This window comes from Schistocerca gregaria, chromosome 2 (assembly GCF_023897955.1).
Source record: "Schistocerca gregaria isolate iqSchGreg1 chromosome 2, iqSchGreg1.2, whole genome shotgun sequence".
In the NCBI taxonomy this organism is placed as follows: domain Eukaryota; kingdom Metazoa; phylum Arthropoda; class Insecta; order Orthoptera; family Acrididae; genus Schistocerca; species Schistocerca gregaria.
This window is the reverse complement of record NC_064921.1, coordinates 109,600,656-109,627,151: the sequence shown is the minus strand read 5'-3', so window position 1 is coordinate 109,627,151 and position 26,496 is coordinate 109,600,656. Positions and strand designations below refer to the sequence as shown.

The 26,496-nt window shown below is 40.2% G+C and overlaps 1 protein-coding gene across 1 annotated transcript in view; it reads left to right on the top strand.

Moving 5' to 3' along the window:
- LOC126335602 (uncharacterized) overlaps positions 1-26,496 on the top strand; it is a 375,101-nt gene that overhangs the window by 213,462 nt on the left and 135,143 nt on the right. Inside the window, exons 4-5 of the mRNA XM_049999055.1 lie at positions 15,797-15,925; positions 20,337-20,487. Of these exons, the coding sequence (XP_049855012.1) occupies positions 15,797-15,925; positions 20,337-20,487 (280 nt within the window). The remainder of the gene's footprint in view (positions 1-15,796; positions 15,926-20,336; positions 20,488-26,496) is intronic.

Genomic DNA, 26,496 nt, shown 5'->3' with positions numbered 1-26,496 from the left:
AATCTTTGGTTGACTTCATTGATATGCTATCATAACCAATAGAATACTTCGATTTTAAGGATTTTAGGATGGATTCTAGTTTTTTTTCAGAGAAGTGTGTCATTTCCATTTTACTGAAGTTATTTGCAGAGACTGGTCTCAAATATCCCATTGCATTTTTCGCTGAACCTGACAACCCAAACTGTCAGTAACAGAAACAAAATACTTGTTTAAGAGGTTTACAACACTACATGCACTTGTAACCAGTACCTCATTTATCTTTAGACGTATGTGTTCCTTCTCCTTTGTGCCTCAACCTGTCTCTGTCTTCACTATTTTCCACATGCCTTTTATTTTGTTGCCTGATGTAATTATCTTTTTCTTATAATACAGTTGATTAGAGGTATCGATTATTTGCTTCAATATTTCGCAGTCTTCTTTGTAAGACATCACTCCTGCCGGCATAAGAACTCTTCCTAGATAGTACATAAGGCCTCCTTTTTAGCCCAAGTGATGCTTTTACTCCTTGTGTAATCAATGTTTTGTACGTACACTTTCGTTTGATTTGAGTTACCTTTTGGGGAAAACAATTTTCAAATGAGTAAGTAACTTTATTAACGAGTGAGAAAAATTGTAAGTATATATCCGGTTCATGTCTTTGAGCAATCTCCTAAAATGCTGTTTTTGAGTGGTTTATTACACTTCTGTACTCAGATTTAATGGATTTTATATCCTGACAAGTTTAAACAATCAGCATAAGATGCTGCGTATCATGATCATAAAACCAACTTATTAATCGTTTCTTCATACGACTTTTTACATAGATTTTTCTACAGAGATGTTATCAACAGCAGCGTCAGAGCATTTACATACTTTTGTTGCGATGGTCTAAAAAGGAATTAAATTGAATGACAGTATCAGTGATTGCAATAGTTGTTCACTTACAGGTCTTTACAATAAATACACATTAAAATAACCAGCAGTCACTACTTCCTAGTTTTTTACTGCGATGTGGGACAAGTGAGCTTCCAGATTTTTTACGAAGGGATTACGGTTTCCTGAAGGCGCTTTGTATATACTTATGACTATAAACGACTTATTACGAAACACTACTTCTGTTGCAGAAACTTCTAAATACAGCTCAGATCAATTTTTTTAATATCAGTAGTCTTGAAATGAAAATTGTTTCTGCCAGATGTGACAACTCCTCCTTTCTCAATAAATTCTCTACAGAAGTAAGAGGCTAACTTGAAACCCGTGTCGGCCGCTATGGTCTCGCGGTTCTAAACGCGCAGTCCGGAACCGTGAGACTGCTGCGGTCGCAGGTTCGAATCCTGCCTCTGGCATCGATGTGTGTGATGTCCTTAGGTTAGTTATGTTTAATTAGTTCTAAGTTCTAGCGGACTGATGACCACAGCAGTTGAGTCCCATAGTGCTCAGAGCCATTTGAACCATTTTTGAAACCCGTAAAATTTGACATATCTGTACCAGTGGTCATATGATGTTCAGAGAATCAGATTGTATCAACTGGGTTTGCTGAACTCTGATTCTTCAACCCAAATAAGCAACTCATTAAGCTTATCTTTCCATAATCGGATATTCTGATTCGATGAGGATAACTGATTTTGTGCACTGGTTGGATCACAACTGGATGGACATAATTTTTCTTTCAATTTCTATATATTTCCAGTTTCAATTGTGTTCGTATGAAATGTGTACATTAAAATTTGCTTTTTGTCTGCCTGTCTTTTCAATATGAATTCATTTCCAACTTGTTTCTGAACATCTTTTGTTTCTGCCCTCCCTACCTAAGCCGCTGATGTTCTGTCAGTCGTAACCTTGACACTTTAAGGCATGTGACAGTCCCCCACCCTCCACTTAAGAAACCTGTCCTTAACCCAGAAACTTTTCCCCTCCCTTTCATGTTGAGATGAAGGACACGATTAGTCTTGTCAACAGGAACCACAGCAATATGGGACCCCATACCTGATCCAAGTAGCAATTCCACCTGTAAATCAACTTTTATAACAGGAGAGTTTAAATGGAGCTGGTCATGGCGCCTCAGAACAGATATTTACCTATCAACCTCAGCTGATCGATTAGAGCCCCTTTCTATGCTGTTGCCTGTCCCACCCACTGCTTCCACTGCGTCTTCCTTTGCGATGTCTTGGAAAGTTAACTGACATCCTCTATCATCTGAGACGGACTTGCTCTAGGTTTAAAAACTTTCCACTTGGTAATCTAACACAAGTCACTTCAACCATTGGCCAGCACCTATACCACGTGACCTACCTAACAACAGACCGTTCTTCTTCACACCTTTTTCTGACTCGTTATATATTAAACACTTTTTGAAAATTTGTTGTGTCCTACCTACTCCAAAATCTAGTTGTGGCTCATCACTTTCCAACTGTGATAGCAGATTAAACGTGTTTTTCACAATAACAACCAAATTCTCAGAAAAAGTACTATTCCTGTTTTTCTTCCATAACCTGTTAACACTTCCCACCTGTCTTTTCCTATCTACTCCCTTAACCCATCTAAACCTTGTTTTACCGTCTCTAGTTCCGCCTGACGAACAGCAATCTTCTTGCTGTGTTCCACTGTCTCCTCATTTCTACAGAAAATCCTACAAAACCAATGAGCTTTGTTTATTTCCCCAATTCGCATGGCATTGCAGTCATCCATATGAAAGAAACTGCAACATCTCCTGTACTAACTATCCTAGGGCATGTCATACACTTCTCAACACGTGGAAAAGAAATTAGCTTTAGTCTAAATTAATGAACAATAAATTCCTAGAGCACTCAATTAATGTATTAAATGTCGTAATAAGTCTGGGCTTAAACTCTGGATACTAATTAAAAACTTCTGGAGAAATAGGAGCGACTAAATCTTTATTGATTATGTGACGAAAGAAAAGTAAACAAAGAACTGAGCCTACACTATATGAACTTTTCACTTATTTCCGAATTTTTTCACTTTGGCTGCTTACTAGAGAGTCAAATGGATAGCATGTAAATATGCACTAACAACACAAACTGTACTTTATCAAAATGATCACTGAACTTATAGTATTCAATAATAGGGACAAAACGTAGGTGAAAATTCGCGATTATGATTTTTTCTTTTTCCGAAAAGTATGCAAGTAAAAGTGTACCCTTCAATAGATAATTTACAATAGCCTAATTTACTTATTTAAGATATAATATTGCCTTGATTAGCTGTCATTACGCAAGTAAACTCTTATTATCCTTTTGAGACCTCTGAATGTACGTAACCCGTCAATCAAAGATGCTCATTTTCCCTTAAGGTGCTGTTCACTTCATTGTCCTCTCTTTGCAGTCTGTTAACTAGTGGCTTGCGCTTCTATTTGATCCAGAATTACGTTACTTCTTGGTTCACTACACTGATTTATGTACTTGGTTTTGTTGTAACTCGATTTATTGCAAGTTTTTGGTTAAGGTCACGTAACATTAACAACTTGAAAGTCATACATCCTCTAGAAGATTTTTGAGGGACGATCGTAGACGAACGCTAGGGGTCTTTGTGTCGTTAACATGAGTGGACCTTTTGTGGGCGAGGGATTTGCTGGGCGAGGTCATGTTCAGTTGACTGATGACTACTTTTGATTCAGGTGAAGTATGGTTACCTCATAAGTTTGAATATTTTCTTCATTCTCATACAAGATTTCATTGCATTATTACTGTCTTCAAAAACTTCCAGTAATCGCCAGTGACACAGTACTACTTTTTGTTCAAATAAATGTAGCTCCATAAGAAATAGGAGCAATGGGAATGGAAGCTATCAAATTGTTTAACAGATTCACTCCTCTTAACAGGACCTTGTTAAAACGTTTCTGGTATCATGCATAGCTTTGGTCGTATTTAAGGGCAATTGCAGTTTCTGCACAAAGTAGAGATTTGTTATATTGAATTTCCTTACAACAACGATATGTTCCTGTAGAGTACATATGAATAGGCGAAAAATATTGGGGAGTGCCTCCCACCTATGATAAATCATTATTTACGTTGAGTATACAAGTGGTCATTATGCAATTTCTTTGAGCACAGTCGATGTTAGAAACATTACTATTGAATGTTGGCAGTTCCCTACAGCAACAGAACAATGGGGCGTCACCCCACTCTCCATTTTTGCCAGATGTATCCAAGATGGCGGGATGACGTTGAAACCTTCCCGTCTAATATTAGATGAACGTTTGCTTGCTGACTGAACGCTGCGTCTCTTAAAATCTTTTAACTGCTGCTCTGTCAAGACTACCTGCTGATTATTACGACGAAACATAAAATGTGTTGTCGCCGTGGCCCTCAGTCGTTACCTGAAATTATTAAGACTGATTCTTACCTTTAATTATTTATACTGGATCGCCATCTGACTGCTACAGCAAACTGTGAAATGAATATACTTACTTCTCTTTAACATAATTATAAGCTGCTGGTGGAGTTTCATAATACTTTGTGACTGGAATTCTTTAAGTTGAAGTTAATTTAGATTTGATAAAAGCTGAAGCTCAGTTTAGACTTTTCTTTTAAGATAACAATAAATTCCGTAAAGCATTTACGTGAATGATTTTGGGATAGAAAATTCTTAATGCATTTAATCTGGTAGAAGTTAACTATATTCTGAGAACGATCTTGACAAACAATTACAAGGGGCATAGTTCTTTACAAAAATTCTTAAAAACTAGCATTGCGCTACATATAGCGAGTGGCTGGCGAGCACACCGCTTCTTTCAAAGTGTTAATTCATACCTCGCTTACAGCGACCTCCTCTCATGTCTCGCTAGCTACGACTGCCTCGTCTCACATCTTACTCGCAACTGCTCGCTTCCAACGCTCAATGCTACAAAAGTGCGGTCTCGCCGCCAACAATGGTTTTTGGTGCAGACAATCCCTGCTACCATTACAGATGTATTACTGCGCGCTGTTTCCCGCTCTTTCTCAAAATGTATCTATGCGCGGTTTCCCGCTCTTTCTCAATAATACACAATGCAATTTAATTAACAAAACAATTTAAATAAGAAACAGTTCAGATAATTACATGCTAAAACAGTTTAAATACGCCTATTACATAATTACAACGTCATCCAAGATGGATGAGGGCACGAGTACTGTTATCCAAAATGGGTGCTTTTGGTGGGAAAGTGCCACGACCCCCCCCCCCCCCCCCTTATAGGAAGTTTGAATTTTGGTGGGAAATCGAATTATGTGCTTCCACGGGTCACCTGGCAATCCTCCGCCCCTCCCCCCCCCCCTTTTCCCACTTTTTTGCTTGATGGTGCGTCATTCTCTTGGAAAATGGCCGGTATTTACGAATTTTGCTCTAAGAGCTGAGGGGAACTGTATGGCGTTGCCCCGACCAGAGACTGGTCATGATGTCATTCAATTCGAATATAATTTGTTTAAATTTGCATAAATTTGTAAAAATTTTTTGAAGTTTGAGTCAGTTTGTTTATATTTGTTTAAATTCTTTGAAATTTGTTTAAATATATTATCTACCTACAGTAGTAGCCACTTACTGTGTTACCGCCACAAGAGCCTGATATATTAGTGCTTGTTGAGCTGTCAGTGTGGAAGGAGCGTGTGTTCAATTAATGAGATGTTGGTGCCAGACCAGGGGTGTATTAATAGCTGTATTACATACACTCATACAACCGAGGAGTGCATCCACAGCTCACTGCACGAAGAATGGAAGTGAGCATTAATGAAGAGGAAGAATACGGTCTTGCAAATAAATGATTTGCATTGAGATGCATTAATAGCGCATTACTCATCTGTCTCAGCTCCCACCCCACAAGAGACAACTGCCTCCAATCCAGCAGCTATAGAGCTAAAGTACTTCACGAGTTCACAAGGTGCAGAACAGTCAGTAGGAGCACAACATCATCATGATGTTGCGTGTTTTCCCAGATGCTCGTGTGCCCCAGCCTACCCTATTGGCGAGAATTTAAAATTTTGGCAGGAATTTCGAATTTTGGCGCGTATTTCTTTGTCCCATGGCTGTGCAGATTGCCCATCCCACATAGGAACTAGCGGCAAAAGAGATGAGCCTGTTCTGGGTTGCTGGAAAGAGAAAGGAGTGTACTTTATTTATTTTTCCCAGTGACGGATTTCACATACTTTATCACACTGATCCGTGACACTTATCGTGACACGCTTGGGGTCACAATATACAGTTTACAGACCTGGAAAATACTCGCAAAGAACGCAATACACTGACATGCAGAGACGCAAACAACCAGTATATTACCGAAATAATCCACTACACAGCAAACAGACTTGCAAACTACTCATAGATTACCGAAATAATGCATTTGTAATGCTATGCAAACACGCTGACAATGCATAAACACACGAAAATAATGCAATGCACAAACACGCATTGCACGTAAAAAAAACGCTATCAACCACTATAGCACTAATTCTACTAGTGGAAAGTGCAAGTGCACCTCCTAACACATGGAAACTGTCCAAATGCGAGAGAGGAAGGTTAGGTTAGTGAACGTTTTTCTTTTGGTCGGGATATGACGCAAATAGCGATCTTAATTACGTAATTAATCACAAAGATCTGTCATAACTACACAACTGTATGCATAGCACTACACAAGGATGGCATAAAATCACAATACGGCTCACGAAACAAACGATACCATACAACTGGTGTTATCCTGCTGGGATAAAAACTTCGCAATACCACTCCAAACCAAAACAGAAACACTCAAGCTCTACCCTACACTTACAAGCTAAAGGGAAAAGGGCTGCGGTTTAAGTTACTGTCTTTATTATTCTTGGTGGGAAATGTGTTCAGCTGACTAGATGATGGTTTTGGACATAGAAGAGTTTGAAAAGTACATTACCTATCACTGTTTGATTTCAGAGTTCACTACACACGCCTACTAAAAATCATCCTACAGCCCAGCTAACTGCAGCCAACGCATGCTATCACAGCTGATAGAATAAAGGCATCACAGTTCTAATTACAATTAGAAATTTTTGTGAAAATATAACAGCACTCTTATCGAACAGGTCGGAATGCAGCACAGGCACTGGGGGAAAATCGTCGCCCTAAAAGACTGCAGTGGGGTGGTAGCTGAACATGCTTTCTCCTCCATGTACAATCACCCCTACAGGGTGGATGGACTGAGGGAGGGAACTACGCCGCCAACAACAGCCTCGTGATGGCTGCTGCCCACCTTGAAACGATGGTCCTTTGCCAACATAAAGTAGGTATAGTTTACTAAACAATGGGAGATAGAAGCGTGGCTTTCTCAAATGCATCTTCGTCGTCTAAAGTATAGTTACACAGCCACCCCTAATGGTTAGGGGACGCAGCAGTAGCGATGAGGTGTCACAGACTAGACAGGTCCCGAATGCCTCCAATAGGCCTCTCGTTCTGGGATGGAAAATACTTTTGTTTAACATCACGTAGGACGCTCCAGTTGGAACCAGACGAGAGCCATGGTCTCGTAGAGAACTCACCCGCCATTGTGCACTTAATTATTTATCATCAACTCGACTCCTATAATAAAGCTTCTATTTTTTTTAAAATGAAAAAGAACAAACGATACTAAATGTCCTCCTTTATACAAAAATAGACAAATTCCAATTTCATTTAGTCTTATGAGCGAAATCGGTGTAGCTTTTTACGTTCGACTATGAAACTTATCCCGATTGCGAAGAACTTCACGTGGAAACTCCAAAAAGTGGAAGAAACTGATATTTGCACTCACAAATGCCTATGTCGGTGATGTAACAGATTCCAAACCATACTTATAATTTACAAAGTCAACTAAAGTGTTTCTCATATGTAGAGTACCAGCAGACATTCCTCTACCCGTCTTTAACCTGCTAGATGCACTCAACACACATCACAATCGATCTTCTCTCAACCAAGTGAAGACGGGAAATGTGAAAAAGCAGTCAATAGGACAATTTACATGGGAAGGAATAATGGTCTACCACAAACCCATGTCCATAAATGATTCTTCTCAAATTTCCACGTGATCACAAACGCTGTCCTACACATACTAAGTGTTAGTCCGCTATTCGTCCGTCTACAGGACGAGATGGGTAAGCCAACTACGTTCCTGCAATGCAACAGGCCTCTCCATTCGGACGGCTCCTGACGTCAGGGGGAAACGTGAATCATTCCCGCCACAGACCACCACCGCCGCCGCGCAAAGCGGGCGTAGACTGAACCATCCTATGAAATGCGTCAGATATGTACTTGATCGTTATAATTACAATAAATTGTTAGGACTGAGCTTTCATTTTAACCACATTTGATAAAGAGTGAAGTATCGGAAATACACCCTCAAGATGGCTGTGGGTCTGCGAATAGAAATATCTGTACCATTCTTATGACTTGACATACACTTCACTTTTCTATCACAGTATTTTACATCAAATCCATACCATCCTTATGAATGGACATAGTCATTTCGTTTGCACATGTCCTGTCGCAGTAACTCAGCTTAGCCTGTTTCTACATGGGTTGCTGAAGGTAGTAAATATAGCTTTCTCTGAGTTCTACGCAGTTCCGACTTACACTGGAACGATCACATTCGGAAAAGTGCACGGATTGTACCGCAGAGTCTAAGGGGCACTTGCAAGATGCATAGGGGGTACCTAAAACCACGTTGTAATTTTACAGCACCAGATAGGTTCGGAACAGGTGACTCGTTTTGAGATATGAGAGTTACATAAATGTAATTTACTAGTGGCTGTAATCATTAAAGGACTTCTCCAAAGGATCCAACGCAGGTATGTGGTAGAACGGAAAGACTTGATTCCAAATCCCAACCAGCATTTCTTCTGAAAGCGTAGCACTAGAGATCTGAAACGCTAATCTTACGACCGCAACCGGGACATCATCTACTACTGTTTGTGATCCTTCTCAATCAACCATCGCCTATATCAGAACAATATATAACTGAATTTCTGACATGGCATAGGGGCAGAATGCGTTACAAATACTGAAGAAATATCTAGCGGCGCGTGGGAGTTGTTAACACCTGTTTCACACCACGCTCCTTAGCCGAATCACTTTCAAAATACGGGAATTTTATTATGAGGTTACACCATCGGCGACTTGTAACTTGGTTTGGTACTATACACATCGGTGATCACCATCTGTATTCATTGTCACGGTATTTGTCTGGGAAAAAGCACTTCATTCAGAGGTAATGCCATAAGCAGATTTATAAAGCGAGTATAGCTTTCCACATTGATGCTTGTATGCACTTGTAGAACCAAGGTCCCTTGTAATGGTGACATGGTTGTGTTTTTTAACATCTGGCTATTTGTAACACAGTTACATCTCTCTTTCTACGTCAGAATGGTACCACTCGCAAGAAACCTTATGAGATATGTCCACCCACTGTTGATTTTCGGTCAGTATTATTTCGTAGCGCCATCAATAAGTTATTGACGATGTATTATACTTCGTAGTAGGGGATGTGTGATAGTTTAAGCTTGAGCATCAGGCGTATAAAGTATATGTTTATGTTGCAACATGTGCAAAGTAAATGACTATGTCCAGTAATAAGAATGGTATGGATTTGACGTGGAATACTGTTACAGCAAAGTGAAGAGTATGTCACGTCTTAAGAATGGTAGAGTTATTTCTGTTTCCAGACCCACAGCCATCAGCCGGGTCGTTCAATTGAAACCACAATCCTAACATTTAACTGTATTCATAGCAATCAAATATATATGTTAACGATTTCGTAGGATGATTCAGTCTATGCATGCTTTACGCGGCGGCGGTGATGGTCTGTGGCAGGAATGATTCATGTTTCCCCCTAACTTCAGGATCCGTCCGAATGGAGAGGCCTGTTGCATTGCAAGAACGTAGTTGACTTAACGGCCGAATAGCGGACTAATACTTAGTATGTGTTGGACAGCTTTCGTGATCGCGTGGAAATTTGAGAAGATTCAATATGGACATGTGTTTGCCGTAGATCATTATTCACTCCCATGTAAATTGTTCGACTTACTGCTACTTCACATTTCCTGTCTTTATTTGGTTGAGAGACGATCGATTGTGGTGTGAGTTGAGTGCATCTAGCAGGTTAAAGACGGCTGGAGGAACACCTTTGTTGACTTTGTAAATTATAACTATGATTTGGAATCTGTTATATCACCGACACCAGTATTCGCGAGTGGAAATACCAGTATCCTCTTTTTTTTAAGTTTTCATGTAAAGGTCTTCGAGACGGGATAGCCGGCTACTGTCAACGAGCGGTTGTAGGCGCTTCATTCCGGAACCGCGCTGTTGCTACGGTAGCAGATTCGAATCCTGCCTCGGGCATGGATCTGTGTGACGTCCTTAGGTTAGTTAGGTTTAAGTAGTTCTAAGTCTAGGGGACTGCTGACCTCAGATGTTATGTCCCATAGTGTTCAGATCCATTTGAACCATTTTTGAGACGGGATATTTTTCTCAGTCGAACGTAAAGATCTGTACCGATTTTGCCCACAAAACTAAATGAAAACGGGATTTTCCTGTTTTTCTGGAAAGAGGATATTTATTATTGTCACGTATGTTTTATCCCTCTTTTTTTTTTTTTTTTTTTTAAATAGGTGCCTCATGATATGGGTGGAGTTGATGTTAAATAATCCAATGCAGATCGACGGGTGATCACTCCACTAGACTGTTGCTCTCGCCCAGTCCCAGCTGGAGCGTCCTACGTGGCATTAAACAAAAGGGTTTCTCCATCCCAGAACCAGATACCTATTGGAGGCATTGGGGACCTGTCTGGTCTGTGGTAGCTCATCGCTGCAGCTGCGTCCCCTAACCATTAGGGACGGCTGTGTAACTATACATTAGACTACCCCGAAAGCCACTCTTTTATCTCCTATTGTTTAGCTAACTATACCTGCTTCTGTGTTGGCAAAGTACCATCGCTTCAAGGCGGGCAGTGGCCATCACGAGCAGCGAGGCTGTTGTTGGTTGAGTAGCTCCTTCCCTCGTTCCATGTACCTTCTAGGTGGTGACAGGGCGTCGATTTTCGGCAGTTTGTGATTGTACACGGAGGATAAAGCACATCCGACTCCCACCCCTTTGGTCTTTTAGGGCGACGATTTTCCCTAGAGCCTTTGCTGCGTTGTGACTTGTTCGATAAGAGTGCTGTTATTTTCTTCACGACAGTTTCGACATGTAAATAGAGCTGTGGAGCCTTTTTCCCATCAGCTGTGATAGCATGTATTGGCTTCAGTTAGCTGGGCTGTAGAGTGATTTTTAGTAACCCTGTGTAGTGAACTCTGACGTCAAACAGCGGTAGGTAATATACTTTTGAAACTCCTCTATGTCAAACACCACCATCTAGTCAGTTGAACGCATTTCCCATCAAGAAGAATAAAGATAGTACCTTATATTCCAGCCATTCTCCCCCTGGCTTGTTGGTGTAGGGTGCAGTTAGAGTGATTCTGTCCCTGGTTTCGAGTGGTATTGCCAAAATTTTTTCCAGTAGGGTAACACCAGTTTTATGGTACCGTGCGTTTTTGCGCTATATTGCTCTTTTAGGCCGTCCTAGAGCAGCCCTATGCATATAGTTTTGTAACTATAACCAATCTTTGTGATTAATTACGTAATTATGATCCATAGTTATATCAGTGTGAATTGGTATCGCGAAATTTTTTCCCACGTGGAAAACACCAGTTGCATGGTATCGTACATTTTTGAGCTAAATTGCAATTTTAGGCCATTCTGGTGCAGCACATGGATATGGTTGTGCAATTAGGACCAATCTTTGTGGTAATTACATAATTATGATCTATATTTGAGTCAGTTTGAAGTTGTACTGTAAAATTTGTTTCCCAACAGGGTAAGTCTAGTTGTATGGTATCGTTAGTTTTTTGTGCTGTATTGCGATTTTATGCTGTCCTTGTGCAGCGCTATGCATATAATTGTGTAATTATGACCGATCTTTGTGATTAATTACGTAATTAGGATCGATATTTGCGTCAGATCTCGACCAAAATGAATAAAGGACACTTACCTAACCTTCCCCCCCTCGAATCTGGCCAGTTTCCGTGTGTTAGGGGGTGTACTAGAACTCTCCATCCAGTAGAATAAGAGTTCGAGTGGTTGATACGTTGCATTTTTTATGTGCTCTTTGTGTTTTGTAGACTGTGCGGCTGGTCCTGGCAGAGATACGAGTCCTCCCTCGGGCATGGGTGTGTGTGTTTGTCCTTAGGATAATTTAGGTTAATTAGAGTGTAAGCTTAGGGACTGATGACCTTAGCAGTCCCATAAGATTTCACACACATCTGATTTTTTTTTGTTTGTTTTATGCACTGCACTATTTTTGGGTGTTTTAGTTTTGTGAGCGTGTTTGTATAGCGTTGCACATGCATTATTTCGGTGATCTATGAGTAGTTTGCATGCCTCTATTCTGTGTAGTGGATTATTTCGGTAATTTATGAGATGTTTTGCGTCTCAGCACATGAGGGTACTACATGATTTGCGAATAGTTTCCAGGTCTGTAAACTGTATATTGTGACCCCAAGTGCATCAGGGTTTCATATCAGTGTAATGCATAAACTATGTGAAATCCGTCCCTAAATAAATTGTTTTAAAAATAAATGAAGTACACTCCTTCCTCACTCCAGCAGCCCGGAACAGGCTGATTCCTGTTCCCACCAATTCCCAGGTGGGGTGGGCATATCAGTACAGCCCTAGGACAAAGCAATTCGATCCAAAATTCGAAATTCCCACCAAAATTTGAAATTGTCGCTGGGGCACATGTGCACCTGGGACAACACTCGACATCATCATGACACTGTGCTCCTACTGACTGAACTGCATGATCACGTTATATATCTCGGTAAACTCACGAACTAACTCAGTTGTTGGCAGTTGTCCCTCGTGGTGTGGGAGCAGAGTCAGATGTTTCCATGCATTGTGTAATGCATTATTAATGCATCTCAATGCAAAGCATTAATTTGCAGGACTGAAACCTGCCTGTTCATATGTTCAAGCATTACTGCTCGCTTCCATTCTTGGTGCAGTGAGTTGTGTTTGCACTCGTCAGCTGAATGAGTGCATGTCATACAGCTATTAAAACTTCCACCATGTGGCTCTAACATCTCGCTAATTGAACACATGCTCCTTCTGCACTGTCAGCATAACAAGTACTGATATCTCAGACTCTTGTGGCGGTAACACCACATTAAGCCGCTGCTGCTGTAGGTAGATAATAAAAGTAAAAACAATTCAACAAATCTAAACAAATTTATACGAATACAGACATATTTAAACAAATTATATTCGAATTCAATGACATCATGAGTAGACGCTAGTGGGGGCCTCACCATACTAACTGCCCTCACCTGTAGAAGTAAGCTCTTAGAGCGATATTCGTAATTCCACATCATTTTCCAAGAGGATGACGCGTCATCAATAAAAAAATTCCGAAAGGGCGGGGACACAGAGGACGGTGGCAACCCCTAGCAGCACATAATTTAATTTCGCACCAAAATTCAAACTTCCCACAAGGGTGGAGGGCACTTTCCTGCCAAAAGGCGCCTTGTTCGATAATGGTACTCATATCATCAGCTGACGTCTCGATCGCCATCTTGGATGATGTCAAGTGCTGATGCCAGGTCTACAGACCGCCATCTAGGATGACATCATCACTGCCATCTTGGATAAATCTGGCAACAATCGAGAGTGGGCTGACGTCCGCCCCCCCCCCCCCCCCTCCTCTTGTCTACTACTCTCTTCAATGCGCTGCATCCTGTCAGTAGAAATTTTTGCAGTTAGTTATATATTGTTGAGGATAAAATCTGTTATTGCAACTTATCTCGAAATCACTGCGCTTCAAGTGTGATCTCCTTTCGTATATATGTAAAAACAGAAGTTACTATATAGTAGATTTTCCTGTGTGCACAATGTAGTGTTTAAGATCAGTGAAGTAACCTTAAACGGGACAGACTCTTAGACAAATGCTATTACTCCTCAAGGAATTACTTCATCTTCATATCTAGCATGTGCTCTACGACCCTACCTAAGACGAAACCAGGGTAATTTTGATTTATTTACTTCAGTTCTTTCGTCCTTCATATAAAAGTGTAGTGGTAAAATTCTTTTCCAATAGCAGGATTGTCTTTCGAGTATGAGTCATTTTCGGTTGATAGGAAATCAACTAATTTTCAGAATTATTCCGAGTGAAAATGATATTAACGTTCAGGTCTGGTAATAATAACCTGAATAATTTTTAAATACTAGTTCTGCTTATTTCTGTATTAACTCCACACATTTTCGTAGCCGTCTTCATTGTGATCATTACACAAGCATGATATGCTGGTAACTTTTCGGATTCCCTCTCCTCCACCTCTCCTCCCAGATTCTCCATTAAAACGACAGTGTAACAGTGTCCTTTTCTCAGCGTTCTCTGATTGATACCACTGAATAGAAGTGCCGCTGTTTCCATCAACCCTGTACTTTTCACCTGTATACCTTGAGGGTAATGTACTCCGCAATGACTGTAACATGAATTTAGTTTTATAGAATTCTATAAAATTCACAATTTACCAGGGCTTGAAGACAAAGGTAAACATTTTTAGATACAGACGAGGTACTGTGAGTTTATTTTACACAGTTTTTACCGAACCACTTATCGCCTAATGTTACACAGTTGCTCTAAATCTACCCCGAAATTAATAGTGACTATTTTGAAACTCATATCGTAACATAATCGGTTATCCAAAATTGGAAATAAGCCGTTTTCCAGTCGCATAGGCATATTTTCATGTAGAGCGAAGTGTAAATTTTCTTTTCACTCAGGCAAATTATTTCATTTCTCCTGCTGTATCGTTCTGTCACTGCTAATATCGTGCATGGTATTCGTTATTACTTTTATTTATTAGTCTTTGTTGTGAACAATATGTTTATTAAAGTCAGTATGCTACAGATTCTCTTCGCTTGCATCAGAATTCACCTTCTTGATCTCGAGATTACTAGACCTTATGCCTTCATATTTTCACTTGACTCACTACTTCTTCGATACACGTATCAAACAGGTTGTTTAACCAAATGTTACAGTCTTATGAACAAAGTTTGCAAGGTGTACCTTACTGCCAAGTTGCCTCTCTATTTCCGCCTCTTGTTTTGAAAAAAATATGAATTATTTATTATTCTGTGCGTTTACGGTTTGTAATTCTTCGATACCCGGAAAATTTCATCAGCTCCCCAAATTCCTTGACTGTATTCCACTATAGCCTCCTCATGACTACATATGCTGATAAAGTAATTATCATAATGTAGCCAATTACCAGAAATTGCAATTATTTGGAATTTCTTACATTAATAGAGTGTAGCTTACGACCATGTTACAGACGTTTAGCGCTGTATATATTAGGTATTCGTATTATGCGTATGTTTGCAACACAAAATTTTCTTTTAGTCAATGAAAGAATATTATCTTTATGGAGCTCGAATGCTAAAAAATATGAAACTGGTGAGGAAATCCGAATCTCTCTGATTACTAATTATTTATTATATCTTTAACCAGAATTGTTAACATATACTTGTTCCTAATGATCAGAGAGCTATGTTAGATATATAAATTTACCGGTCTTAAGTATGATACAGTCTAGAAAATCGTTTATATTTTGTATGAATAAGCGCAAAAAGAAAACTAAAGACGAATTTTGAAGTGTCATGTTCATTGTAGAACGTTTGATGATTGGACACATTTCCGCCCTCTTCTTCTGTGTCTTAAATTAGAATGTTTAATGTTATTCACGAGCCAGCAATGTGTGAGAATCTGATATTATATCGCTCTTTTTTTCAGGGTTCACTTTAGACAAAGAATCGAATACGATAGCAATAATTTGTCAAGACGTAACTGTAATTCTGGCGTTCGATACAAGAGAGAGGTTAATGCAATGGCAGGTGAAGATATCCAGCAACTTAGGAGAAGGTAAGTTAGCATACACATGTCTCTTCACTTCCATAAACGCTAGCACGGCGTAATACACCTTTCACGGTGAAAATATTTTATTGTTTAAATATAATTAACATCAGAAACCTCTCATTGTAGAAAATATATGAAGGTAAGTCTCCTACCAATAATAATAAGTACGTCTCTTTTTAATGTATCTTATTTCACAAGACTTGCAAGTATCAGCGCTATAATTTTATCCCTAGGTAAATTTCATACCTTTGCAGTGGAACTAGTGAATGTGACACCTTGCATGGTTACATCCTTTGTAATTTCATTGGCTGTAGTCCTAACAGCCGTTGGTATCGACAGTTGTATACGGCAGGCGTACTGCCGGTCAGCGAGGTTTCTCGGAAAAATTCTTCATCCAGTCGTCATATAAGACATATTGCTGTTGAAAGGTACAGGTGTGACACTCATTCAAAGTAACCTTTAAAGAGTGGGTTTACCCATACAAATGCAACAATGCTCCCACAGAGAGGTAATCCAGGCCAAAAATGTTAGGTTTCTGCAAGCTCCAAGCGTGTGTTTCCACTCAATTTTTGACTGAGTCTACCGTTGTAGAAGGCACTTAAACGTCAAAGTAACTAGTATTTGGATGCATATTCAAATACAGTGATAAATAAACTGGCAGAATACGGCGCTGTGGTCTGAAAACCCTATATAAAACAACAAGTGTCTGGCGCTGTTATTAGACCTGTTACTGCTGCTACAATGACAACTTATCACGATTTAAGTAAGTTTGAACGTCGTGTAACAGTCTGCGCACGAGTAGTGGGACACAGGGTCTCCGAGACAGCGATGAAGTGGGGATTTTTCCGTTCCACGATTTCAAGAGTGTACCGTGAATGTCAGGAATCCAGTAAAACATCAGGTCTCCGGTATCGCTGCGGCCAGAAAAAGATCCTGCATGAACGGAACCAACGACGACTGAAGAGAATCACGCAACGTGACAGAAGTGCAACCCTTCCGCAAATTGCTGCAAATTTAAATGCTGGGCCTTCAACAAGTGTCAGCATGCGAACCATTCAACGAATCATCATTGGTATAGGCTTCCGGAACGGAAGCCCCTCTCGTGTACGTTTAATGACTTCACAGCAGAAAGCTTTACGTCTCTCCTGGGCCCATCAACACCGACACTGGTCGGTTGTTGACTGGAAACATGTTTCTTGGTCGGACGAGTCTCGTTTCAAATTCTATCGAGAGGATCGATGTGTACGCGTTTGGAGACGGCCTCATGATTCCACGGACCTGCATATCAGCGGAGGCTGTTCAGGCTGGTGGAGGCCCTGTAATGGTGTGGCGCGTGTGCAGTTGGAGTAATACGGTATCCACTATATATCTAGATACACCTCTGACAGGTGACACGCACGTAAGCATCCTGTCTGATCACCTGCATCGATTCACGTCCATTGTGCATTCCGACGTACTTAGGCAAATCCAGAACGACAACGCGACACCACCCGCACCTCCATATTTGCTACAGAGTGGCTCCAGAAATACTCTTCTGAGTTTAAACACTTCCTCTGGCTACCAAACTCCCCAGACATGAAAATTATTGAGCATATCTGGGATATCTTGCTACGTGCTATTCAGAAGAGATCATCATCCCCTCGTACTCATACGGATTTATAGTCAGCCCTGCAGGATTCGTGGTGTCAATTCCCTCCAGCACTACTTTAGACAGTAGACTCCATGCCACGTCATAATGCGACATTTCTGCGTGTTCTCGGGGTCCCTACACGACATGAGGCAGGGGTACCTGTTTCTTTGGCTCTTCAGTGTAAATAGAAAATATTACATCAAGACAAAGTCTGTTTTGCAATTGAAAAAAAATAGAATACCTATTCACTCTTGTACGTGTTTTGATACAACGGATTACCGAAATTTTTTTGGAGAAATTCATGGTGAAAACATTTATGTGTCTTTTATATTGCGCAGTGTTACAAGTTTCGACCGTAGGCCATTTTCAAGCTTTGCAGATTTAAATAGTAAGAATACTGTGGTCTATAACCTAAACCAGTGACTTTATCGAAAATAAAAGATCGTTGAAGATTTGCACTGAAAATTAAGACGATTATTTAGCAGTTTATTTTCCCCACCTGCATGAAAAATACTCCCTGAGAAGTGTTCCACTAGTAGTATTATTCAAAACACTGTTATGCAGGTCTGTGACCTACAGTTACTGATATTATCACCAGGAACCATTACTACTCCCCCGAAGTGGCAGCATGAATGCTAATAATATTCATAAAGCTAAAGTCTCTGGTGGTTCAGCGACATGTCGTCCTGTTTCGGCATCCTAATTAGTCAACATCACAGTCTTATTCTTATTTCAATGTGGTATTTTGTTGTGATTTTCAGTCCAAAGGCTGGTTTGATGCAACTTTTCACACTGATCTATCTCGTGCAAGCCCCCTCATTGCTGAATAATTACTGAAACCTACATTCATGTGAACCTGTTTACTGCATTCATGTGTGTTTCTCTACAGCTTTTACCCACCAAACTTCCCACTGTTACTAGCTGTCTCCACGGTTATACCTCAGAATTAGTCCTATCAGCCGATCCATTCTTTTAGTTAACTTGTGCTTACATTTCTTTCATTATTTATTCAGTCTACCCATGTAATAATCTGCGTTCTTCTGCAACATCACATTTCAAAAGCTTCTTTTCTCTTCATACCACCCTATCGTCCACGTTTCACCTCCATACAAGGCCACTCCACAGACAAATAAGTTCAGAAACGAATTCCTAACTTTTAAATTTATGGCATTTACTCTCCTAGTAACAAACGAGTTTTAAATTTATCTTCGATCAGGACAGAAGCTGAAGTAATGAGTAAAAATATGTGCCAAGGCCAGGACTTGAACCCATGTTTCCTGCTTATTTGGCACTGTGATTGTCACAGCTGCGTAGACTACCGTAGCCCATTGTCCTCCCTAACATAAAGTTCACACCTTCAGTCCATTTTCCTCTACTTCAATCTTAAATAAGTTTTTCCAGGAATAGGTAATTCCATCAGCTCAATAGATCGCCTGCGCCTCATGTACTGACAATATTTCCCCATCACACGTAAATCTGTGGTGGCGCAGACCGGAACCGTGCGACTGCTACGGTCGCAGGTTCGAATCCTGCCTCGAGCATGGATGTGCGTGATGTCCTTAGGTTAGTTAGATTTAAGTAGATCTAAGTTCTAGGGGACTAATAACCACAGCAGTTGAGTCCCATAGTGCTCAGAGGCATTTGAACCCTTTGAAATGTATGGTGTTTTTCCATTATTAGAGACCCTCGGTAACATTGGCAATTGAAGAAGGAGAAAATGGGCTGAAGGTGTGAATTGAAGTTTGCATTGTGGAGGATACTGGATTAGAGTACTCTGCACAGGTGTGGTGCCCTCACTGGCATGGTGGTGTAGTGGTTAACGCATCTACCAAGTAAGCTGGAGATCCAGGTGCTGGCACAAATTTTAATTCATTACTTCAGCTTCTGTCCTTGTTGTTGTTGTGGCCTTCAGTCTTGAGCCTGATTTGATGCAGCTCTCCATGCTACTCTATCCTGTGCAAGCTTCTTCATATCCCAGTACCTACTGCAACCTACATCATTCTGAATCTGCTTAGTGTATTCATCTCTTAGTCTCCCTCTGCGATTTTTACTCTCCACGCTGCCCTCAAAAGCTAAATTGGGGATCCCTTGATGCCTTAGAGCATGTCCTACCAACCGATCTCTTCTTCTAGTCAAGTTATGCCACAAACGTCTCTTCTCCCCAATCCTATTCAATACCTTCTCATTAGTTATGTGATCTACCCATCTAACCTTGAGCATTCTTCTGTAGGACCACATTTCGAAGCTTCTATTCTCTTCTTGTCCAAACTATTTATCGTCCATGTTTCACTTCCATACGTGTCTCCACTCCATACAAATACTTTCAGAAACAACTTCCTGACACTTAAATCTATACTCGATGTCCTTATGAGACTTAAATTTATATTCATAGTAAGCAGATGTCTCTAAATCAGAACTGATTTTTTTGCTATAGCCAATCTGCGTTTTATATCCATGTCACTTCGTCTGTCATCAGCTATTTGGTCACCCAAACTCATCGAACACTATTCGCGTCTCTTTCCCTAATCTAATTTCACCTGATCATCATAAGATGCCAGATTAAATTCGATTGCGTTCATTGCCCTCCTTTCATTTTTGTTGATGTTTGTAATATACTGTCTTTTCAAGACACCATGTATTCCATTCCCTAAGGGTTATCAGATGATAATAAGTTGGTTGCACGTGACGCTTAGGGTACACTCGCATTTCGTAGACTTCCATATCCTCTTGTAGCCATGTATGTCGGCACGTGATTTGCGCTAGAGTAAAGAGCCCTCTGTCCCACAGACGTGCAGTTCCTCATCCAGATGTCGTCGGCGCCTCCACGTGCCAAGATCGCCGCTGGACCCGCGCGCCTTCACGTCCAGGAGCAGCGCTTCTGCCTGACGTCTGGGGTACCTCCCAGGCTACTCGGCTTCTGGGACATCAGCCAGCTCAGGTGAGGCTCACATATTATTCAGTAGCTCTGTGGGGCTATTCCCCAGTCAGACACAGACTATCCATTGCACGCAAGTGCTCTGTAATGATAATTTAGGTAATTTAGGGTTAAGTTGTAGTTGGTTACGTGCTTCATGGATCATTTTGCATTTTATTACAAAAATAAAAAACAGGATTTATGTGAGTTAGAAATTGCTACCTACAACTTCTACGTATTATAGTAATAAAAATTCTTCTACTGAATGGAAGGAGTTCTCAAGGAGAATCTTTCTCAGTTCCTTTTCTAATTTTATTTTGCTGTCTCTCAGGCAGAGAATTGATAAAAAATTATATTGCATCATTCTGCACCACTTTTTGTGCTAAAGACAATAGGCTTCATGAGGGAACAAATAAACTGTTAAGCAGTAAGTCAGAATGCCCAACTCCTGAAACAGATGTCCACCAGATGGCCATAGATGAGCACCACATATTATTCTTAGAGTACGTTTTTGCACAATGAAGACTTTCTTCCTTAGTGATGAGACACCCCAGAATATTATTCCATATGATCTTAATGAATGAAAATACAAAAATACAAAATACTGATTTGTCTCTTCCCTTGATTTGGAATCATTATAAGTGCAAATGTTGCTGAACTAAGTTCTTTTTAGGAGCTCCAAATGTGTTTATTGTTTGTTATTTCCTCACCATGTGTTAAGTTTATCGTTTGTGTAGTGCCTCTAGATGTGCAAAACTGAATATATTGTGCTTTTTCAATATTGCGCATGTGACCATTTGCAGACAATCAACGATTCTTTTAAGAATTTTGTTTACCACTTCTTCTGTTTTTGTATGTATGCTTCCATTGATTACAATACTAATAATATCTTCTAAAAGAACTAATTCTGGTTATTGTATATTAAGTGGAAGTTCGTTTGCATATATCAGGAACAAAGTTGAACCTAAGATCGAACTTCAGGACACCCCATACGTGATTTCTCCTGAGTCTAGAATATGTCCCTGCAGTATATTGCTTGGACAATAAGTACAGTTTCCTTCATTCTTTCGTTTAGATATGACATTATCCATTGGTAGGCTGTACCATCAATCCCATAAAACGTTTATTTGTCTACGATAATACTGTGATTACCACAGTTAAATTCTTCAGAGTGGTCGTAGAAAATACCAGCCGACGCTGTTTTATTATTTAATACTTGTAAAATATGGCGAGTGTACGTGCAAGTGGCATTCTCAGTAGACCAACCTTCTGAAACCCAAACTGTGATTTGTTAAGGATACAATTGTTGCTAAGGTGAGATACTATTCCAGAATACGTCATCTTCTGACAAATATTGGCGAACGATGTCGGCAGTTAAACAGGTCGATAGTTATTCAGGTCTCTCTTATTATCTTTCTTGAAGAGGGGTTTGATGAGGGCACTTGACGGAAAACAGGAAGTCTTTATAGAGATCACCGACCAAAAAATACTGATTCATTGATCATTGGTTCCTCAAAGAGATTACGGCTGTCGGAAGATTGCCTTCATTGGATCCGTCATACGGAAGAAAAGTAATAAGCATGAAATGCATTTACTTGCCGTATTACCATAAATAACATGTGCATGACACTTGATAGGGAAAGTACAGTGTACAAATAGAGAAGACATATACATAACCATAAGGAAAGACTTAGTACATTGTACTACATATAGTAGCACTTCTTCATACCAGGCCTAAGAGTGAACCGTCAATTACAAACTAACAAGTCAGAGATAAATTATTCACCCGTCACTAACTGGCACTTGGAACACAACATTGCCACACTGCACTGTAAGTGTAAGAGGCTGAAGGACAATATGCATTAAACACAAATTTCTATTTTTACCTTTGTGTTGCCATACTTCAGTAAACATTATACAGGGCGATTCAGCTGCCCCTACCGACGTCGTTTTGTGCAACCGGCACTATTTTTGTGTCACTAATGGTTTCCAGACTGACGATAGCCACATAATCTACATAAATTCCCTCTCAGTGCTTCTGGCTTCTGGTGGAAAGTGAAATCATACTATAGCACATAAAAGAGCGGGTTGGCCGTGCGTTACACGGTATTATTGGACCAAGTTGTAACTTACTGTCGTAATAACCCGAGAATCTAATTTTCCTTGTGTAATTAACGGGGTAGTCATACAGGTTTTGGATGTCTGTAAATTTATTCAGTTGACCGTAATTAATCTTTCGTCAATAGTTCTGAAATGCATTATGAAGTGTGTTTCACCATCTAAAACAGCGAAATTAACAGGAGATGTAAACATGAGAAGCAAGGAAGTAACAAATTTCGGGTATATAACTAAACTAAAAGATTAATATATGACTCGCCATGTTAATATTCTAAAATAGTTTCATAAACAAAATTTGTACAATAAGTCTAGGATGTATCCATTACCTCACAAGTTATTCCGTGGCATTTTGATAATATACGTCACATTTCCAGAACTAAATGGCCAACAACATTATTCCGTCAGGCGGGGCTGCATAAAACAACGTCGATTGGGGCAGCTGTATAACACAACCTTAGGGACAGTTTTATAGATCTGCATATAGCTCTCGTAAAAATGTTTGGAACCTGAATTAAAATAAGGAATAAGCAATATGAGACAACTTTCTGTCTCTACTCCCTCTCACTGAACACCTTCGTAGAACATATACCACCCGCAAACTCGACTCCAGTCATCATATAGGCTCCCCTGCAATTTCCAAACTGAGTATGTTGCAGCTTCTCTACCTGCACATCGTACCAATCCTGTACCTGCACTATCACATCTTCTCCCAAAGAAATTTCAACCGGATGTCTCTCTAAGACAACGAAATCCATCCCCAGATTTACCCATCCTACCAACTATAATTCCAACCTAACCACCATGTCTCCTGATGGCTCCCTCAATGGCTCCCTCTTCCTGCCTTCCTCAGCTATCACTTCTCCTCATATTTATAAAAGGACGTCGGTCAGTCGACAAAATCCGCAAGTTGTTGAAAATCTATATTTCCACTATACCGAAGTGATCATCCATTCTTCACCAGATGAGGCATACAGGTTCCAACTTTTCATAGTATAAAATTGTTTTGTTTCTGCCATGCAAAGATTAGTGTAATTTTTCACAAATGAATGCTCTGGCATGCTGGTAGGTTTATGACTTTTCTAGTATAGGACCGATGATGACGATGTTATAGTCGAAATCTAGATGTACAATACACTATGGATTTTCGCAGCTGATAGTTATTCTTTTTTAAATATGGGCACTCAAAGGCCGCTGTGCATGCGGGCATCCAGTAGAGTCGAATATCGTCCTCCTTTTCCTCTACATCTTTCCATACCACTTTTTCCCCATCACCTTTTGGTCTTACCAACACCGCAACTTTTCCTCTCTTCCTGTCTCACCAACATCCACTCTTTTGCCATAGACACTATCCATCATCCCTCCGCCCTCAATCCCACATTGTCCTACCCAAATAAACTAGTAACTTTTCCACTCCAGCAACAGACTACCACTCAGGGAAGTTCCTTCTGCTTTTAGTCACAGTGCACTCCTCCATTTTCAAGAAAACAGCCCTTTACATCTTGTTATAAGTGTTTTAAATGTATTCTTACCGTTTTAGTTTCACTTTTTCATAAGAAAATCTTCCATAAATTCATTTTTACAGATTTTAAAATCACTTTTAGATATCTTGTTCATTAGTCTAACTTTTAGATTATCGGTTTTCTTTTTTGTGTTTTTTACACATCCTTTAGCCACGGACGTCACGCCTTCCTGCCCATATAGTGGGACAGAAAAATTATCCTCCTTTGAAACAAGAAAACCAAATTATTCTTCTTACAAAATAAAATATGGAAAAGACCGGGATGCTTAAAAATTTCGTTCCAAATAAAACATAAAACCAATATACAGATATATTAAAGTAGCACAATATGGAAATTGGTCAAACTTTAGAGAAAATGCGAAAGTTGGTTAAATGTTAACAGGAAAATTTATGCTTCATAAAGAGAGCCAATAATGAAGTTATGGCAGCCACTGTCATTATGCCTATTAGTGCAAATATGATAGTTGTCTCAAAGCCAGTATTGCTAGTAATGTAACTATGGGTGGATGTCAGAGATATATAACAAAATATATTTCCAACTACCATAGCAACTGAGCTACACGTTACTACCGCACAAAGCTTAACGTAGCTATTTCGTTACATAAAATGCTGTTAAAAACAGATTATGCTATATACTATGGTTGACATGTAGAGAAGATGTACTCAACATAAAGATGTGATGCCCACAGCTGTCACTAGTATTTCGTCTGTCAACTTCCTAATGGAGTGTAAGGGCTGATACGATCGAATAAATAAAATGATGAAGCTGAACAATTTACCAGTCGAGCAAAATAACATACATTAAATCGTTACCCTCACAGCTGCATTATAAAACAAAACCTCCACAATTTATGATTGACTCTATGGTCCCTACACATAGTTCCCTTAGATGCCTATACATTTCTTTCTCCACTATCGGATCAAAAAAATACATACACCTGTTGGTGTATATTGATATGTGGTGTGTCCATATTTCGCCTTTATGACGGCTTGCACTATGCTGAGAGTACATTCAATGAGGTATCTGAATGCCCATGGAGGAATGACAGTCTACTCCCACTGAGAGCCGAAATGAGAGTGGGTTGTAGTGTTGGACTCTGGGGCCCAGATGTCAGCGCAGTAACTCATCCCAAAGGCGTTCTATTGGACTCAGTTGCCACAGGGTGTCGCTCCGTGGTCTAGGGCGCCATGTATCTGTTCACGCGATTTCCCCCGTCGGAGGTTCGAGTCCTGCCTCGGGCACGGGTGTGTGTGTGTGTGTGTGTGTGTGTGTGTGTGTGTGTGTGTGTGTGTGTTTTGTCCTAAGCGTAAGTTTGTTTAAGTTAGACTAAGTAATATGTAGGTTTAGGGACCAATGACAGCAGTTTGGTCCCGTAAGATCATACCAGAAATATCCAAAATTTTGCCCCTGTTAGAGGATTCGATCATGGCAATGCATTTCAGGAATGTGACTGTCCACAAACCATGACTCGAGGTCACTGCGTTATGATATGGTGTATTCTCATGCTCATGACGAGACGTTACTCTACTTACACAGTAGGTAAAGCTGCAAAATATGTTCTTATCATTTAAACTGAAGGTTAAGTGTGTGTGTGGGGGGGAGGGGGGAGTAAAGGAAAGGAAGTTGTGATATCAGTTGCATCGGGGCTTTATGCGGAATCAGCAGCGACGATGTCGTAAAGCACAGACACCACACACTCATATATGTAAAAAAATTTTAATCCTTATCAGCGATCTTATATAATATAATTAAATATGTATAATTAAAAACAGTCTTGATCGCAAATTTATTTTAATTTGAGTGACCGGTTTCGGTCCTAAACGATCATCTTCAGGCTCTGAACTTACATACGCACAGATAGAGGAAACTTCGCAGTATCGTATATACACTGACATACAATATAATAACGTCGTGTGACGAGGGCCTCCTGTCGTGTAGAGTGCTCGCCTTGCTCAAGTCTTTGGATTTTACGCCACTTCGTCGACTTGCGCTTCGATGGGGATGAAATGATGATGACTAGGACAGTACCTGAGCGGAGAAAATCTCCGACCCAGCGGGGAATCGAACCTGGGTCCTTAGAAATGACGGTCTGTCGCGCTGACCACTCAGCTACCGGGGGCGGACACTGATATACAACTATAAACTACAAATGCCTAGAACGGGTGGACTTCCATGGAGCAAGCTGCACCGTCCCACGACGCTGAACTGACTGCTACCTGGATAGGCAGGGAGTGATCTTAAACAGCAGCAGTCCCTCTCAAAGTTCTGTAGTCCGACATCGGTGCAAACAAATCAGAAGTATAATGTGTACTATTAGCATAAAATGCATTACAATAGTCCATATTACTAAGATTTGAAGAAGAGTTATAGTCAAAATACATCGTAAAGTTGCTAT